The 20,073-nt window shown below is 35.8% G+C and overlaps 1 protein-coding gene across 3 annotated transcripts in view; it reads right to left on the bottom strand.

Annotated features, from left to right (window-relative positions):
• Positions 1-20,073, bottom strand: part of LOC117986474 (Kv channel-interacting protein 4-like) — a 231,227-nt gene that overhangs the window by 83,165 nt on the left and 127,989 nt on the right. The window contains exon 2 of one of the 3 annotated variants that reach the window (XM_034973309.2): positions 2,022-2,042. The exons of the other annotated variants lie outside the window; for them this stretch is intronic. Within the exon in view, the coding sequence (XP_034829200.1) occupies positions 2,022-2,042 (21 nt within the window). The remainder of the gene's footprint in view (positions 1-2,021; positions 2,043-20,073) is intronic. 3 annotated transcript variants of the gene reach the window in all.

The raw sequence follows: 20,073 nt of genomic DNA on the forward strand, positions 1-20,073 counted from the left end.
TTTTTCTCAGACTTAAGTTTCAGTTAAAACGAGTTATTTTGTTTTATTTAAGAAGCATCTGAAACCCTTCTACGCCTTAGAAATATGGGAATAAAATCGTAATCTATCGCAAAACTATATTATGTACACCAATAGAACAAATTGGAAAAGCATTACTAGAAAGGTATTAAAGTACCTTTTTTACAAAGCCACCACAAACTGAATAACTTGTGAAATGAACCTGAAAATTCTTTGCTCCATCATATGAAAGAAATTGGTTTAGTACGAATAGGGCTTTCACATTATATTGGGCTTCGGATTCGTTATCAAGGCTTTAAACTTTTATATGTAGAAATGAGGAGCTAGCTAACAAAACTGTGTAATTCCACAAAATTAAAACAGGAGAAGCAAAAAACTGAAAAAGTCTGTTGAAACCTTGGTATGATTACGCCGTTTTGATAGGAATCACGAACTTTGGACTCAATTTTAGACCAAACAGTCTAAACTTCGGTTAAAATTCGAACTTATTTCCAAGCAAACGCTTGGAAAGTTCGAATTTGTATTCAGTGGGTTAAAAAAAAACAACTAAATTAAAAAAAGGATTTTGATCAGAAGTTTAATAATATCGTTCTGTTCGCCATTCTCCTCAAATAATATAGCAGGTACGATACCTACATAGTGAAAATGAAATGAATTCATTTTGTTTTTTTTTTTATAAAAATACGTCGGCAATCTATCTTAAGCCTTCGGCCATTTAAAGTTCAAAAACAATATCACTTTATCTTATTTACTTTTATTTTTTTTACTGAAGTCAAATGTTATTAAGTTTTGATATGGGTCGGAATTAGGTCCAACTTATGAATATTTTATTTGGCCAGTATTTTTGGGATGTAACTTTTATATCAACTTTTTATTTTGTTCTTATGAGAATAGAACTGAAATAGGTATTGCCAAAAAATAAAAAGTTTTATGCTTTTAGTATTTTTGCAGAGGCGTATTCATTACTAGCCCTTAGCCCACGACTTCGTATGCATGGTTTAGGGGTTTCCTGAGATAAAAAAACCTAAAATCAATCCTTGTATTTTCTACTTGCCTGCGACAGTCCCGTCACAATCTATTCAGCCGTCTGATTAGCACGGATGAACAGATAGATACACAGACAGAATGCAAGCTTAATAAAGAACAGTTATTTTGCAAAAAAACTAGTAAAAATATCTCGTTAGCAGTAATTTTAATATCTATAAAACCATTAAGTACATTATTTTTAAAAATTATAGTAGGTATAGTATATACACCCATCACGCTGCTTCAGAGCGGTTAAGTGGGTTATCACTATGAAAAATCATTCCAAAATTCCTAATAACTAATAAAACTTGAGTAAATTGTTTTGTACTTACCATTTGAGATAAATTGTTGAAATTAAATATGATGTATATGACTAACAAATAAAAAGTTTAAAGTAAGTAAGTTTAAATTAAGTATAAAACATTTCAAACGCAAAAACCTTGAAGTCATGAAATTGTAAACTATGAAAAAATCGTTGAAGTACTACGTCTCATGCGCAAGATCTGGTTGAAATTGTCAACACCCCGAGTTAGGAGTTTTCTTAAAGCTCGGAATACTGAATTAAACGGGGTACTAACTAGTGTCTATAAAACTTATGCAAGTATGTATAAGAAGGAAAGATTTTAGTTGCAAGTCTGATCTAGAAAAATGTACTTCAAGCAGCCCGAGATACCGAAGCCCGAATACTAACTATTCTCTTATTATTCTTAACTTCCTTGCTGATTGTTTTATTAGAACTTAAAAGTGGGGTAGATTATAATATATTTAATGACGTGTTAACTATTTATAAAGACTTGCAACTAAGTATGTAATATTAAAACTCTCTAACCGAATGGTATTATGATATTATGTAGTGGTATTGAATAAAATAGTACTTAGAGTATTCTATAGGGTATTGTTGAAGTCTACAATGCAATAATGTGTGGAAGGAATCGTATGGATCGTGGATCTAGCATGCTGAATCGGCATCTGCTTACTTTCTGAACGCGCTGTGAGACCTGGGAAATACAGTATCTTGTTAGTATTATAGCCTTTAGATTTATTACAAATATCGAACTAGAAAGAAGTTAATAAAATATAGTATTAAGAGAAGTTTCCCTAGTAGTTTGGTTCCCAATTGATTATTAACCAAACGCTATGAAATTTTGTGGATACATGGTAGAAATAAATTTCTGTGTCAGTGTGAAAGAGGGGGATTCCAACATCAATGGTGAAAACTGTGTAAAAACCTGTAATTTAAAAGCAACACGGCTCAAAGATTTGTATGTTAATTTTTAAACACGTGTAACTCTGAAATTACATTTTTTACAGAAATTGAAATGATAAACTACAGACACAGATATTTATTTTTAGAAGTTGAGCACAAAATTTTATTGAGTTTGGTTGGTTAATATCACACTTCACTCTGTTAATATTCAAATAAGGACCAAACTACGTTTGTTTGGAGCACGCTACGAATAAACCCGTCTCAAGCTTTTTAATTGTTTATGATCATAATAATAATAATAAAATCTAAAATGCCGCTTTCTCATATTAACGGCATTAAATGATTCATAGTTAAATAGCGGTTTGCTAAATTGACAGATGGCTTTATTTATAATTTGTTACGTTTAACATAAAAATTTAAGTTAGTTAATTAATAGCATAGCAAGAAGTACTGTCGGGACAGCGCCCCCTCTCTTCCTTCCTGACCTCATTATTGTACGGATGTGTCGTGTACCTATAAATTAAAGGGTGTATAAAATACAAAGTGCTTTTTTAATGAAGACAAGCCTTCTAATCCAAGTAACCATAATTATTACATTATTAGTGCATACAGTCTACTCTGCTCATATTTTAATGAAGATAACGGGTACATACCACGATTAATTTAATGTTATGATTTGTCGATATTTCAATCAAATAAAGAGGGTAGTTCGCTACTGCCCTTGACAGCTCGAACTCCATCTCTCGCAGCACCGCAGTCCCGTCGTGACCACGACCCGTGCAATTGGGTTGAAATATCGACAAATAAAAACATCAAATTAATCGTGGTATGTACCCGTTATCTACATTTAAAATAAGCTTCAAATCATTACTCTGCTCATAATTTACACATAGTATAGAAGCAGTGGCGTGCACAGGAATTCAAGCCAGGGTATGCATTTAGGTATGAACTTATTTTACGGCAGGTTATAATGAAAAATAAGCATTGATTTATTACAATGAGGGTAAGGGTAAGTGTGTTTATGCTTCTATGAGCTGCACGCCACTGTATAGAAGCTGTGGTAGCCTAGTGGTTAGGACGTCCGCCTTCCAATCGGAGGTCGGGGGTTCGATCCCGGGCACGCACCACTAATTTTACGGAGTTATGTGCGTTTTTAAGTAATTAAAATATCACTTGCTTTAACGGTGAAGGAAAACATCGTGAGGAAACCTGCATGCCTGAGAGTTCTCCATAATGTTCTCAAAGGTGTGTGAAGTCTGCCAATCCGCACTTGGCCAGCGTGGTAGACTATGGCCAAAACCCTTCTCACTCTGAGAGGGGACCTGTGCTCTGTAGTGAGCCGGTGATGGGTTGATCATGATGATGATAGAAGCTGGTGTTTCTTTCTGGTTTCTTTCAACCTACTCGTAAGGTCGTAACTCATTCCATCCTTGACTCAATCTAGTGAGAATAGATAAAATTCATCGTTCCCTCAATTTACTCAACCGGGAAGGAAAACCACGGCCAAATTATTGATCAATATAGATACAATTAATCACAGTACACGGTAGTGGGTAGCGGTAGTCGGCACCGGTCTACATTAATATATTTTATCAGTATTTGAATCATTAATCATTGTATACTATGTACTGTGGTGACCGCACGAGTATTTGTGATCTTTCGAGAGCCATTAAAAACAGACGTCCACTCGTTGTCACAATGTGTAGGTACCATGGTACCTATTTATGAAGTATATTGACATACTTTATTGTTTTTAGGGTTCTTTACTTCAAAAGGGAAAAGGAACCCTTATAGGATCACTTTGTTGTCTGTCTGTCTGTCAAGAAACCTACAGGGTACTTTCTGTTGACCTAGAATCATGAAAATTGATAGATAGGTGGGTCTTATAGCAGTTAGGGGAAAAATCTGAAAACCGTGACTTTGTGGTTACATCACACAAAACAATTAAATTGTGGTCATGAACTAATAATTAGTATTTTCAATTTTCAAAGTAAGATAACTATATCAAGTAGAGTAGGTGTCATATGAAAGGGCTTCACCTGTGCATTCTAAAACATATTTTTATTTATTTTTATGCATCATAATTTTTGATTTATTGTGCAAAATGTCGATAAAATACGATTGTAGTACGGAACTCTCAGTGCGCGAGTCTGACTCGCACTTGGCCGGTTTTTTTATGCATCATAATTTTTGATTTATTGTGCAAAATGTCGATAAAATACGATTGTAGCACGAAACCCTCAGTGAGCTAATCTAACTCGCACTTGGCCAGTTTTTTTATATTTACTTAATCAAAATGGGTATTCGTTGTGCACGTTTTAACAATACATAATTGACGACGTTATTTCGGAAACATACGATTTTTCCGATGTAACGGCGTCGTTTGAAAAGTCCGCCCCTCGTTGCTCCTAGGACAAAGGTGTCCATCAAGCTGGCAGCACTGCCACGATAAAATGGACAATACAAACTTTACATGTAGTAAAGTACTATAGGTAAGTATATAGGCTTGTGGTTACCCATGCAACGCCGGGACGAGGAGTAGTAGTTTAAGATGTCTAATTTTTGTACAACTACAAAATACTGGTGAGGTGCTGGTGTGTTATAAGCTGTTAAAGCCTAATGGTTAGGACTTCCGCCTTCCAATCGGAGGTCTGGGGTTCGATCCCGGGCACGCACCTCTAACTTTTCGGAGCTATGTGCGTTTTTAAGTAATTAAAATATCACTTGCTTTAACGGTGAAGGAAAACATCGTGAGGAAACCTGCATGCCAGAGAGTTCTCCATAATGTTCTCAAAGGTGTGTGAAGTCTACCAATCCGCACATGGCCAGCGTAGTAGACTATGACCAAAACTAGAGGAGACCCGTGCTCTGTAGTGGGCCGGCGATGATGATGATAATGATGATAATGATGACAAAATACTACTTACCTATACTAAAATATATCATTGTACATTAAAATACTAATTATTAGCATTCATTGAACTATAAATAATATAAAAACTTTAGGTATAATAGAATTTCTCAGTTATGGAGATTGGTTAAAAATTACATTGTAATTTTATCCAGTAACCAAGAGAATGGCAGCGATTTAAAATAAAAGGATGAAGCGAATAGCTTTAGTGGAAAACTGATAAGTCACGGACTACGGTTTGTGAAAATTTACCCGGTACTTTGGCGCTTAGAGGTACCTACTTATTTTTCTTGATACATTTAATAATAAGAAAACTGGGTTATTTTTTCAACGGATTTTGAACAAAAATGCGATTGCAAACATTTTTAAAATAAATATTTTGTGTCACATTAGGGCCTTTCACACACATTTTCACACTGCTTTGACATAAAGGCACATCCATGCTGGCCAATGTATACTAACTAGGCTTTTAAACATTTAAAAAAGTGGCTAAAGTACCTACTTATCATTTTTATTATCAAACAAGAATCTCAAAGAACTCTTTACCATGGTAGGTAGGTACACCTATTTATTAACTTATATATAAACCAAAGTCTTTGAAAATAAAACGAATGGAAAACTAAAAGAAAATTAGATTCAATTTTCTGAACCAACATACTTAATTCTCGTTTCATTTCTTCTAACTGTAAAGAGCTTTAATATTATGTAAATGTTGGAAAAAGGACTCATCTTCTTATACTAGGAATTCCCTTTCTATCTCTTATTAATGAATGTTAACAGAAAGGTTAAAAACACGATTCACGAAAAAACGAACAAAACGATACATGCCGAACTTCAGTCTTCCTAGCCTCTCTTACATAAGAGCAAGTTTCCATTTTACTCATCTGTAAAACAGATAGGTAAAACTTAGATTTAAATTCTCCCAAACGCTTTTGTCGGTCACGTACGTCGTCGCGTCGGTCATGCGTATGAATATCCATTGAACTGCAAAAATATACATTCAAGGTAGGAACTTGTAAAGATTAGAATTTATTTCAAGCGGGAACCAAATCTGGTATATTTTGTTTGCATTGCGATCTGTTAAACGTTAAATTCGAATGGTATCTATCTAAGCGATCTTCTTCTTGAATTCTTATTATCTGCTAAGTAAATGAAGTAAGGCGGTTCCCGTTTTGAATAATTTATGTTCTACTTTATTGCTGGTACCCACCTATATAGAGCTTAGTGACAATCTAAACATGGCGAGACCTTTAAATGTAACTGTGTGCGGGCAATAAAGCGCGTTACTTGCTGAGTCCTTATTCCGTTTACTAGCTACGACACGATTATGATCCAGACATAATACGGCGAGACTTTTAAATGTAACTATTTGCGGATCATGAAGTGCGTTACTTGAGTCTGATTCAGTATACCAGATACGTGATTAAAGAATTACGTTTATAATTATTTATAATTAATTTTAATAGGTAATATTAAAATTAATTATAAATAATTTTAATTTGTTGTATAAAATAATTACAATTGTAGCGCGAGTTTTTTTATTAAATTATTAATCGTGTATATTTTTTTCCCCCAATGAAGCTAAAGCTTTTATTGTAACACTGCAACTGAGGAATTTGTAGAGTTCATAAACTACTGAGGTATTTAAGCTGGAGTGCCCTCTAAACTAGTATTGATGCATTATTAAGAAACACGTCACGTCACATTATATCGTCGATCCAACGTGTTGGAGGACGGCTGCGCCTTCGGCTGACCTCGCTTATTAGTATGCAGCTCCCACTCTATAGCTGGTCCACACCAACGGCCTTTGAACATATAGGACTTTAGCACTATACTAAAATTAGTTTTCTACAATCTCACGAAATATACTTTGAGAACAAACCAATATTGAAGTATTTATTTTATCCTAAAACTAACGTGTTATTAAAATATGGACAAAATCGCACAATAATGTCGTGTCGTAATCGTTCAGTGAGAATAAACCTTTCACGAAATGTATGAGTGGGCTTAATAAGACAGTTCGTTTGGTAGCCGAAACGACCTGCTATAAATTTCATAGAATAAATGTACCTTTATTTGCCGCAATTGTATTATGGTTAACATTTCAAGATTTTTAAGAATCAACTAATAAAGTTAATGACACTTGTACAATGTACATACAAAAAATAATTATATTATAATCGAATAAAAAAATTGTATAACTTCAATTTGTTATATTATATAAACAAATTGACCCAACCATGCATGGTTCTAATATGTAATGCATGTAAAGTTTAGATGTGAAGGAGTAAGTAATGTAGTAATATTATTGTCAAAAAAATTTTTTAGCAATATAATGAAAATTCTTTGTTTGATAAATCTTATCATAGTTTACTACCTAATGTACAAGTCGTTTTGCCCGAAGCGACATTGAAATATAACGTTCTGTAAACTAAGTCTGATTATATGTACTTTTCAAAGGCTTTAATATAAACTGACGTCCGATTCGTGAGTGCTCCAATATCCGATGTAGTCATTACTTTGTATGCAGCAATCGCTTATGCTGCAATTTACTATGTATGAAAATGTATTATGCTTACTCGCGCATACGATATTTTCGATTTTGATTTCGCTTTGCTAGCTCTTGTTGCATATTATGCTTTGGAATTACCGTTTTACCACTATATCAAAAGGATGAATAAAATGTATTTGTATAAAATATTTACAAGTAGCCCGAATAAAGTAAAACTGAAAAGTTGTAAATTATTATTTTTAATACTTATTTAGCAACTTAGGACCCAAACGTGTATCAGTTTTTCCTATGACGACCTCGCACACGGAAAGCACAGCGTTGGATAACCTCTCACTAGATGGACAGAGAACATCAAACGAGCCGCAGAGAGCCGCTGTATTCAGGCGGCGGGCACATGAAACTACTACCAGCTTAGCTTATTATTAGGGGCGGCGCAAGACTGTGGCGTGAGAAAGGCCCTACAAGAGGCCTATGTCCAGCCGTGGACGTCTATAGGTTGATAATGATGGTGATTACTTGTCTGCGTTAGCGGTCACAGAATAAAAAAAAACAATGTCACGGTATATTTTTGTCACTCACTATCTTACTCGTATTTACTGGCCATACGATGTAACTTCTAATATAAATTACAAGTAGGTAACCAATTAAAAAAAAAGGAATCAATAAAAATTGTTAAAAGTTTAACTGTATTTCGTTGCATCTCTTCGTACACGTACCTGCACGGTCTCCAATCAACGAAATCACTGGGTTTCCGACGATTTTCTCATTTTCATTTCGTGATTTCGACACCATACCGAACTGAATGGATACAATTCGATACAGTTTCTTTTATCATTCCAATGCTTTTTGAATTTAAAATTTTTGTATTCTTGCTTTTAAAATATTGTATGAATGATACAATGCAGTTGGACAAAAGTTGATAGATTTCTGAAAATACGAGTGAGTACTCCACGGATCAAAAATTGTTGTTAACTAAAATCATTTTTTTTGCGTTTTGCACTTTGCATAATATTCTTATACTTACCTACGTCATAGCGAGGTTAACATACACTACAAGAAATTCTAGTTATTTATAACTTAACTTTTAAAAACATCACTCTAAGATCTACATTCCTTAGTTAAACTTAATGTCCGAAGGCCTGAAATTCTTGATAAGTTGAAAACAGCTTAAAATTTCCATCAAATGTTCCAAAAATAAACTCAATAATCAACAAATTGCCAGCCCACTACTGAGAACGGGTCTCCTCTCAAAATGAAAAGCGTTCATAGTCTACCACGCTGGCTAAAGTCGGATTGTCAGATAAATAGTTTAGTCATTGATCATCATCGTTTCATCATCAACCCGTCACAGCTTAACTACTGAGCACGGGTCTCCTCTCAGAAAGAGAACGGCTTAGGCATAGTGTACACAGACTGTGTAGTGGCAAGATGGCCATAGTCATGGCCATGACTTTGCCGAAGCCTCCCACCTTTCTGGTGGAAGGCTAACAGCAAAGCCGTACCGCCAAGCAATTTAGCGTTCCGGTACGATGCCGGGTAGAAACTAAATGGGTATGGGTTTAATAAAAAACTGCCATACCTCTTCTCGGTTAGCGCGCTTCCATCTTAGACTGCATCATCACTTACCACCATGTGAGAGTGCAGTCAAGGGCTAACTTGTATCTGAATAAATAAAAAAACATTGTGGAGAAGTCTTAGGTGTGCAGGTTTCCTCACGATGTTTTCCATCACTGTTAAAGCAAGTGATACCTACCTAATTACTTAACCAGGCTAGTAACCCCTCAAAATATTAATTCACAGTCGCAGACTATGTAAATGATAAAAAAGCTTGGATTTGACTCGCTCCAGCAATGCACGGCGCTGCAATGGCTTGTATAGTATGGTATAATAACATTGTAAATTGAAAAATTAAAAGAGCAACCGTTTCTTGCTGGTTCTTCTCGGTAGGAACGGCATTCCGAACCAGTGGTAAATTAAAACTACCCGACTATTCATAAGCACTTGTAAAAAGTTTACTTGAATAAAACATATTCTATTCTATTCTATTCTATTCTATTCTAATTAAAGCTATATTCGAAGATAAACTGGCTATTATTAGCAGAAAATGTGCCAGCTGTTGTCATCAAATGGTGGGAATTTCCATTTAAAGTAGGATGAAGAGAGCTTTAGAACTGGCGACTCGACGTGTTAATAGCTGATAGGGCCATCGAGCTCGGTATAAATGTCTCGAGAATCAAAATGACCTTCTTGAGCTTCGATATGTTACTGGTCAAGTACCTACTATATACTCGTAAAGTGGGCAACGTATGGAACAGCGAACATATTTTAGAGTTTAATATAGAAGCAAATACTTTTAACATTAGGAATTAAATCCAACTCTCATATCAAACTGTATTTAACGCATACAGGGTTTAACCAGATCACTAGCAAAAACGAAGACGAGTGATACTAATGATGATTACTGATATGTTGTATAGAAGCAGGCGTTACTTTGCGGAAGTCCATGATATACAATGAACCAAAAGCTTATTTTGCTGTAATCCGCTGAAACAGGTCGAATCTGTCGTGGCTGCTTCTTCCTGCATGTTTAGCAGTGGGAGGGCGGGCGGCGCATTTCGCATGCTGCATGTTGCACCATACAGATTCGACCTGTTTCAGCGGATTACAGCAAAATAAGCTTTCGGTTCATTGTAGATTACTGATATCATAACACCAAAAAAAAACCCAGAAAAAAAAGTTCACGATACGTATTGCAAATAAAACATCTGACTGATGCTAGAGGTTACGCAACGAACGTTGCGTAAGTAGGCCATTCAGAGTCAAGGCCACGTCGTAGGTAGGGCATTGACCCGAGTTTTACACGCTATACATTGCGGGGTTGAAAAATACTAAATCACTAAAACTACAAAATGAGGCTAGTGGTTATTGGTATTGGATTGTGTTTAGGTAGTATAACAATAACGCCAAGTTTTTGCTAGCGTTCTGGTTACACCCTGTATAAAAGTAGATTATTCAAAAAAATGTTAGGTATATTGTCACACAAATATTTATCTACTGGCCGATGCCCATGACTTCGTCCGCGTGGATTTTTTTTTTTAAATCCCGTGGGAACTCTCTAATTTTCCGGGCTGAAAAGTAGCCTATGTCACTTTCCAGGTCTTTAACTATACCCATGCAAAAATCACGTCGATCCGTTGCTCTGTTGCGACGTTATTGAAGGACAAACCAACAACCCAACAAAGCAACAAACAAACACACGTTCTCATTTATAATATGGGTACTGATTGTTGTTATCTTGCTAGTTCTCAAAGCCCGGAAGCTATAGGTATGAAGTGAGTGAGTCATCCGAGGATGCCAAGCGCATACAAAATGAGCTGCTGCCGCTTTACAATGAGAACTTCATCTCCTATATGGAACTATCCATTTTCTGAAGCCGTATTGCTCCGTAAATGGCACTTATATGGAGTTTATTTCCTGGCTATACAGTATACTGTGACATTAAATATTGCATTCTGTTTTCATGTTACACTGATTTAATGTTATACCTACTTATTCTTATTTTTAAGGTTCCGTACCTCAAAAGGAAAAACGGAACCCTTATAGGATCACTTTGTTGTCTGTCTGTCTGTCTGTCTGTCAAGAAACCTACAGGGTACTTCCCGTTGACCTAGAATCATGAAATTTGGCAGGTAGGTAGATCTTATAGCTGACATTTGGGGAAAAATCTGAAAACCGTGAATTTAGGGTTAGATCACACAAAAAAATTAAATTGTGGTCATGAACTAATAATTAGTATTTTCAACTTTCGAAGTGAGTGACTATATCAAGTGGGGTATTATATGAAAGGTCTTCACCTGTACATTCTAAAACAGATTTATATTTATTTTTATGCATCATAGTTTTTGAATTATCGTGCAAAATGTCGAAAAAATACGACTGTAGTACGGAACCCTCCTTGTGCGAGCCTGACTCGCACTTGGCCGGTTTTTGTTTATCATTGGCTTGATTTTTATAAATTTCAGATAACTTTTTTTTAAACCGCCGCCGCGCCGGTCGAAAACTGTGTCCGCTTATTTTGTTACCATTCATTGTTTTACCAAGTACAGTGCGACAAGGCTCTCTTGGCACTTGAATGACATTGACAGGGGGGCGCTATTGGAGAACAAAGGCTTAGAATATTCTAACAAGAACAAAGGGGACACTTGACGGCAACGTTAGTTTCGATATTCGCCACGCGCCAAGATAGCCTTGGCGCACCGTATCTGCGCATCTGTATTTTGATAATGATTAGAATCAAAACACACAGGTTAGTATTTTTATCCAAGTAACTCGTTATCAGCTAACTTATTGTACCCTTCATGATGTTGCGATATCGTGCGCGTAGATTTAGGTTCTTGAAAATCTTGTGGAAACTCTTTTATTTCCAGGATAAAAAGTAGCCTATGCCTGTTTCCCGAGTGCAAGCTATGTCAAATGGCATTTTTAAAATCCACACTGACGAAGTCACTGGCATCAACTAGTACCTAATATATTTACCGTGAAAAAGATCGCGGGAACAATTTCAATACATTTTCCTCCCACCGTCTTCGCTGGAAGAAAACCAACAAAGTGAAATTGGATTATTATCGCTGTCATGTTTCATGCACGATAACGAGCATGGTATTAGTCAGTGCCTATTTTGGTGTTATTTTGACGTTGGTCGTTTGTTACAAAGTCACGCTTTCGTTACGATAATTTTGTGTGTTGGTTTAACAAACTCATTTATTACAGCTTTTTAACAAGTTGTTACAACGCCAGATTAATGCTTTTAAGCATTTAAACAACCCAATTAGGATTGTTGAATGTAGGTACTCACTTCAGGAACATAGTTCGAAATCGATAGATATTGAGGTACCAATTCCAACTCCCAACTGCTGGAACAGCGGCGCCCTCGCACCGGGAAGCGCAGAGTTGGAAGACTTTCCACTAGGTGGACAGACGAAATCAAACGAATCGCAGAAAGCCGCTGGGATCAGGCGGCACAAGACTCTACAAGAGACCTATGTCGAGCAGTGGACGCCTATTAGTTCATAATAATGATGATGATGATATAAATTGTAAATACAATAATACCACGTATGTACATCACCTATAGGTCTATGTATAAACTATCGATGCTAATTTGTATTAAAAAATATAGGTATTTTAAGAAGCATAAAATAATATTGTGAATTCGAAAAAGCAGCCTTTTGTTAAGTAAAATGAAAAAATATGGCGGCGGCATTAAATAATTTTAATGGAGCGAATGATCGCCGAGGGCTGGGACGTGGCGCGCAAATATTTTTGCTCTACTATAATATATTTTTTATTAAAAATCTTTTACAATTATTCTATTAAATAAACTTAAATCTAAAAAAAACATTAAATTAAAACTAAAATAAATTAAATTAAAACTAAAACCTCATCGAGACCACCGCAGCGAGGCATTGTACCCAAGATGCTGGCAGCATTACCTCTTTGGATGGCAAACTAATTCTTTGACCAAGGTAGCTGCCAGCTCTCGAATCCCCGGTTGACTCAATAACCCTTTTCGAAATTTCCTTAAAAAGAGCTCGAGCCCCCGGGCCCCACGGCCCCAAGGTCTCCACACCAAAAGGCATGAATAAGAAGCTCCCATCGAGGTTTTCATATTTGCGTACAGGCCTCTTGGCCTGTTCGGCGCTGATGGCCGCTGCACCCGCCATAGTGGGATGCAGCTAAAGTATCTGCACACGTTGCATCCCAAACAAGCGAAATTTTATTCAAATACGAAATATTTCATGAGTGCTATTAGAGCCAGTCAAATCTCTGTAATATGTATTATAACAAGACATATTTTTATATTTACAATTTACTATATGATAATGATTTTATCCCGGAAAATGAACGAGTTCATTTTCCGGGATAAAAAGTATCTTATGTCCGGGAAGCAAACTATCTCTGTACCAACGGATTGTGTTTAAAACTTAAAATTAATCTTAAAATTATTATTGAAGATATGGATGTACCTAACAATGTCTGATAATAAAGATTATTTTATTACTAGATGATGCCCGCGACTTCAGTCGTGTGGATTTAGGTTTTTATAAACCCCATGGGAACTCTTTGATTTTCCGGGATAAAAAGTGGCCTATGTCCTTGGGATGCAAGCTAGCCCTGTATCAAGTTTTGTCAATATTGGTTGAACGGATGGGTCGTGAAAGGCTAGCAGGCAGACAGCCAAACACACTTTCGCATTTATAATATCAGTACGGATTATTAAAAGTATGAATTTATATGACTACTAGTTTGAACTACCGCAATACACCTCATTATTTTTGATAGATCTCAAAATGAATTTTTATATCTTGTCCTGTAGTAAACCTGTTTCTTTTGTATTAAGTATACTTTGGTACTGCATTTCATTTCTACCTTACCTAACTGGATTCTATTCTTTGAAGTTTGCAAAATATTTTGTTTTGCAATGGAGCACAGTTGTTATAGTTTTCATGATAATACATAACGAATCGAAGTTCTATTTTGCTTTTGTTTCTCTTTGTTTCAATACTCGAGCAAGACACAGTCAGAAATTGTACAGAAGAAAAACTTCTGTAAAGAAAATATATCAGAATCATAGTCTATAGAAAAAATATATATACCTACCTATCTATTTTATATTTATAATAAAAGTTATTTTTAATAAAAAAACTATAAATAAACGTATCCCAATTTTAATAATATGTTTGATAATGATTTTGACCTACCTCCCTAAATATTTGTATTATGATTTTTATTTACTGGCCACAAAATCTATGACTTTGATCTCAAACAAACAATTATTGTCATTAATATAAGTAATTATTGTGGAACACGGGATTTTTTAAAATCTAATCAACGCGGACGAAGTCGTGGACATCAGCAAGTAAAATATATATTTAGGGAGAAGTTGAGAGCGCTTTAAAATTGATGATGTGTTGAGAGCCGATAGGGCCAACGGGACCCGTTCAAAATTTGCGAAACCTCTTAACGCCCCTCTTGAGATGTGCAAATTTTAAGATGAATTCGTTTAATTTTTCATAAAATTATTCAAATATGAACAAGAAAATTAACAAATAACAAGAATACTGTTATTTAACTAAAACTAGTAGGTACCTAAGTTGTATTGCTATTGTTATAAAATTTATGCATTTCACAAAATATAAAATCTATGTCAAACCGCTGTGGTGTGACATAGATTTTATAGGCGCCTAGTGGTTAAGACGTCCGCCTTCCAATCGGAGGTCGGGGGTTCGATCCCGGGCACGCACCTCTAACTTTTCGGAGTTATGTGCGTTTTTAAGTAATTAAAATATCACTTGCTTTAACAGTGAAGGAAAACATCGTGAGGAAACCTGCATGCCTGAGAGTTCTCCATAATGTTCTCAAAGGTGTGTGAAGTCTGCCAATCTGCACTTGGCCAGCGTGGTACACTATGGCCAAACCCTTCTCACTCTGAAAGGAGACCCGTGTTCTGTAGTGAGCCGGCGATGGGTTGATCATGATTATGATGTAGGTATGTTTTGATAATATAATTAGAGTTTCTTGACCTCCCTTTACATAAACACAAACGTACTCAATCGTAGGAATCGCTACTAAGATCTAATCAAACTTTACTATTTTCGTAAGGACAATGCTTGGATAGGAGGATTTTAGGATTAAAGATAACAACACCAGCGACTTTGCCCCGACGCGGTGGTGTGAAAGGATTAAAGGGATACCCTTGTCTAATTTCGGGACATTAAAGGCTAAATTTAATTATTTAGCATTGAGTATCCTTGTGTAAGCTAAGAATTAACGCTTTAATATGGTCATAAATATCTATGTGAAAACTTTGTTAGAAATTATTATTCATAAAATCTGGAGTAGGTATTCGTTTTATATTCTTCTTTTTTTAACCGTAAGTACATGAAGTCAAATTCGTTTGTTGTGCTTTTCTTTGCAGAAAATTCACAAACAAATATGAAGCAATGACTAAAACAAGTAATAATAAAAAACAACCAGTCTCCTAGCATAATTATGAAATAAAAATATGGCAGAAAGTATAAAATAGGGAGCAAAATTTTATCTTATGCTGCATGAAAAGTTTCCATCCACCGCTCCTAGCTTATTACGAAATAAAAAGTAAAAACACAACTACACCCTTGTCCCTGTTGTTCAACCATCGCAAAAGTTTCTGCGAAAAGTTCTAATCAGCGAAATTTTCACAGCTAGAAATTTTCGCTCGATGGTGAAATTTCCATTTAAAGAGGAACAAAGAGGGCTTTAAAACTGATGACGTGTCGGAGGCCGATAGGGCCATCGGGGCCCATTTCAGCGTCGCGGAGCCTCTTAGTGTGCCTCTTAAGCTTTGATACATTCTAAAGGAGGCATGATGGTAATGGGTTGTTGGAAAATTAATAATCTTGAAGCTCCGTATTATATATCCCGCCGTGATTTCGTAGTACGGGAATAATAAAAATCCTTTTGTTGCTTTTGAAAGGACGTTTTAGATTAAAAAGATACGGAGTGTTTACAAGCGGTGAGCTTTTGTCCGTGTTTTGTTAAACAATAATTTTTTCTAAGTATATTCCTATATTAGATGATGCCCGCAGCTTCGTCCGCGTGGATTTCGATTTTTAAAATACCCGTTTAAACTCTTCAATTTTCCGGGATCATATTTTATTTTATTTTTATGAACCGAAATTGTAGTCACATAGTAGTAATAAATTAAGTTACATTGGAAATGCTTATCTCTAAATAGAGATTTCTTCCAGCTTCCCATTCAGGGCCTATATCTATGTCCGGGATGCAAACTATCTCTGTTCAAAGTAGACGATGCCTACGACTTCTTAAACGTGGATTTAGGTCCTGACAGCTTTGCTTAATGTAGGTAGGCAGGCAAGTAGGTACTTTAAGTACTATTTACCCATATTATAAAGGTGTTTGTTTGTTGGTTTATTGGTTTGTTGGTATGTTGGTTTTTTGGTTTGTCCTTTAATTACGTCGCAACGGAGCAAAGGATTGATGTGATTTTTTGCATGGGTATAGTTGAAAATCTGGAGAGTGACATAGGTTACTTTTTATCCCGAACAATTAACCACCAAGGTATTTTTAAAAACCTTAATCCATGCGGATGAAGTCGCGGCCATCAGCTACTATGTATATTTAAAAGAAATATACCAATATGTAGGTAACAACGCTTGATACTGTTTATGTTGGGGAATGACATCGTATGAAATATTGACGTACGTATTCATGAGAATTCTTTGTAACTCGGCATTCCTCAGGGAGATGGCAATATTGTCATATTTAGGCACTTAAGTATGTCATTATGAGTGACGTTGATTTAGCTGACTCACCCGGCTTCGCTCGGGCAGAATTTCCTTGCTTTGTGGGAGTCTATATAATAGAGAACACCTCCGTTATAGACTGGTTCATATTAAAATAATGAACAAATTTCGTTTGTATGGGCTGCTCTCTTGAGACACCTTTTCAACCAATGGTTGCTTAACTTTTGTCGTCGATCTATGCTCGAAGTAATAAAGAAATAGAGCGAGTACGTCAAAATAAAAAAAACTGTTTGAGGTGAACATTATGGACTAAGAGCCAGCACGTGCCAGCCCTTCGTTATTTTATAAAAGCTGAAAGTTTCTCTGCATATTGTCCCTAACACTGGGAAGAAAGTTTGTTTATATGTTTGTTTGGATCATGGTGCATGGCTTTGGGAGATAACAGGTAGAAAAGGTGTAAAAAAGCCTACCTCAAAGTATAAAGTCTAATTTTTTTTATATTTTCTTCAGAATAGTATTAGAAACCACGTCATGCATTGCCAGACACTTCATATCATGGCAACTCCCTGCCAGACACCATTAAAGTTTAAAAATTTAAAGGTCGGCAGGGTGTTGTCTATAAAATAACGAAGGTCTGGCACGCGCTGGCTCTTTCTCTATTAGTGGTCGTTGCAGGCGTGAAGATCACTAGTCACGACATAGTTTGCGAGCGTTTATTGGATTATGTGGCTTCACTGGGGGGTGTAGTTGGGAATTTCGTAGTCGAGTCGCACAGAAATTGTTTACAACATTGGGTACGGTTGAATGCTTTATCTATCCATTTTAGTTAAGAAAATCACTTGCAGAATAAATTGCTGTTTTGAAAAAAAATCTTAGCTAATAAAGATAATTCACATTAAAATATTTGATTTCCATTATATATAACTAGCTGCCCTGGCGAACTTCATTCCGCGTAACAGTCGATTGAAATTTTTTAAATTTTTCTCTCCGTAAGAACCATCTTCGTACTTCAAGGAATATTATGAAAAAGAATTAGCGAAATCGGTTCAGCGGTTCTCGAGATTTGCGATGAGCAACACATTTAGTGATTTATTTTTATATTATAAGATAGACTAGCTGCCATGGCGAACTTCGTTCCGCCTTACAGTCGATTCAATTTTTTTAAATTTTTCTCTCCGTAAGAACCATCCTCGTACTTCAAGGAATATTATAAAAAAAGAATTAGCGAAATCGGTTCAGCTGTTCTCGACATTTGCGATGAGCAACACATTTAGTGAGTCATTTTTATATTATAGAGATAAAAAATATCTGTCAACGGCTGTACTCACGTATTTAGTGGACGTTAGCCCGACTAGTTTCGAACCCATCCGGGGTCCTTTTTCAGATTCAGATTCAGATTCAGATTTATTTATTTGCTTTCATGTACATTTACATTTATTGATGGTGGGTGCTTAAAGCTAAAAGCTAAATACATGAGACCCTGTCAGGGTCTCATGGGTTTTTCAAGGGAGTCAGTTCGCGCACGCGTCGCAGTTGAGACTGCGCGCCGCGCGTGCTGTTAAAGTAGTTTAGTGTGAATTATCTTATTTAATCTTTTTTAATGTGAAAACTAATGCATATAATATTAAGATATTTTTCTGTGACGGCGATCTGGTAAAAATTAAATTAAAGGTATATTTATTATGACAGATTATTTATTATTAAGTTTGCCCATTTCATCGACTATGTATCATAAGTGATGATATCGAAGTGGTATCGAAGTAGTAGATAATACTAGGGAATAACGTAGTAAAAGTAATTTAAAATCTGTCATATTGCTACCTACTGCATATGATAGATGTTTATTTTATAGTCCCTTATTTGTTTCTTGGTGCCATTGTTCCGGAAAGTTATATCATACCTATTGGTGGAATGGAACGGCTTTACTGAGAGGTGAACCTTTAAATCAGTTGCTAAAAATTGTACCCTTAGTCAATGTTACAAAATTCAAGTAACAATATCTAAACAAGTAGACGCACTCTATTCTAATCACTATTGTCCCGGCTATCCTGACTAATATTATAAAGGCGAAAGTTTGTATGTGTGTGTGTGTGTGTGTGTGTATGTGTGTATGTGTGTATGTTTGTTACTCCTTCACGCAAAAACTACTAGACCGATTTGGCTAAAATTTGCAATGGAGATAGATTATACCCTGGATTAACACATAGGCTACTTTTTATCCCGGAAAATAAAAGAGTTCCCGCGGGATTTCGAAAAACCTTAATCCACGCGGACGAAGTCGCGGGCATCAGCTAGTTGTACAATAGTTCATTGATATCTATTAGCTTTCCAGTTCAACAGTTCATGCTTGACCTCTTATATAGTCTCAACTCAGTGAATTTTCCAATCATTATTGTTATTTGTCGTATCGTATTTTCGCATACTGAACCTTAATTAAGAATTTTATTTTCAGCTCTCGTGTAAATAAAATAAATAAAAGCAAATGGATCCGAACATTTCGTTTGTCATTCGTTATATTTGCGGAGGTCGCCGATTACAGGCCTGCCGCCTGCGTCGAGGGCCCGCCCTTTATTACACTACAGATCATAATTCTTGATGTTAAGTACTCGTATTCGGGAATTTTCCACAGAGAGTTTTCATTTTTTTAACCGTTTTATTCAGTTCTAAATTCTAATACAAAGAACTGTACAAAATGTGCATTATACTAATGCGGCCACGGCCGTTACATTATGCAGGATGTAATCAGAGCACTAACAAAAACAAAGACAAGTGAGAGTACCTTGATGAGTACTGATGTGATACGATAAAAAAACCGCGAAAAACCAATAAATCCTATTATTTTGTAAAAGTTTACGATACTAAAACATCTGACTGACGCCAGAGGTCAACGAACGTTCATTAGTAGATCAATGACTCGTCGTAAGCGGGGCATTGACCCGAGTTTTGCACGCAATACATTGCGGGTTTGAAAAATATTAAATCACTAAAACTACAAAATGAGGCAAATGGTTATTGGTATTGGATTGTGTTCAGGTAGTATAACAATAACGCTAAGTTTTTGCTAGCGTTGCTAGCGTAACATCCTGTATGTATG

The sequence above is a fragment of the Maniola hyperantus genome, chromosome 11 (assembly GCF_902806685.2).
Source record: "Maniola hyperantus chromosome 11, iAphHyp1.2, whole genome shotgun sequence".
In the NCBI taxonomy this organism is placed as follows: Eukaryota; Metazoa; Arthropoda; class Insecta; order Lepidoptera; family Nymphalidae; genus Maniola; species Maniola hyperantus.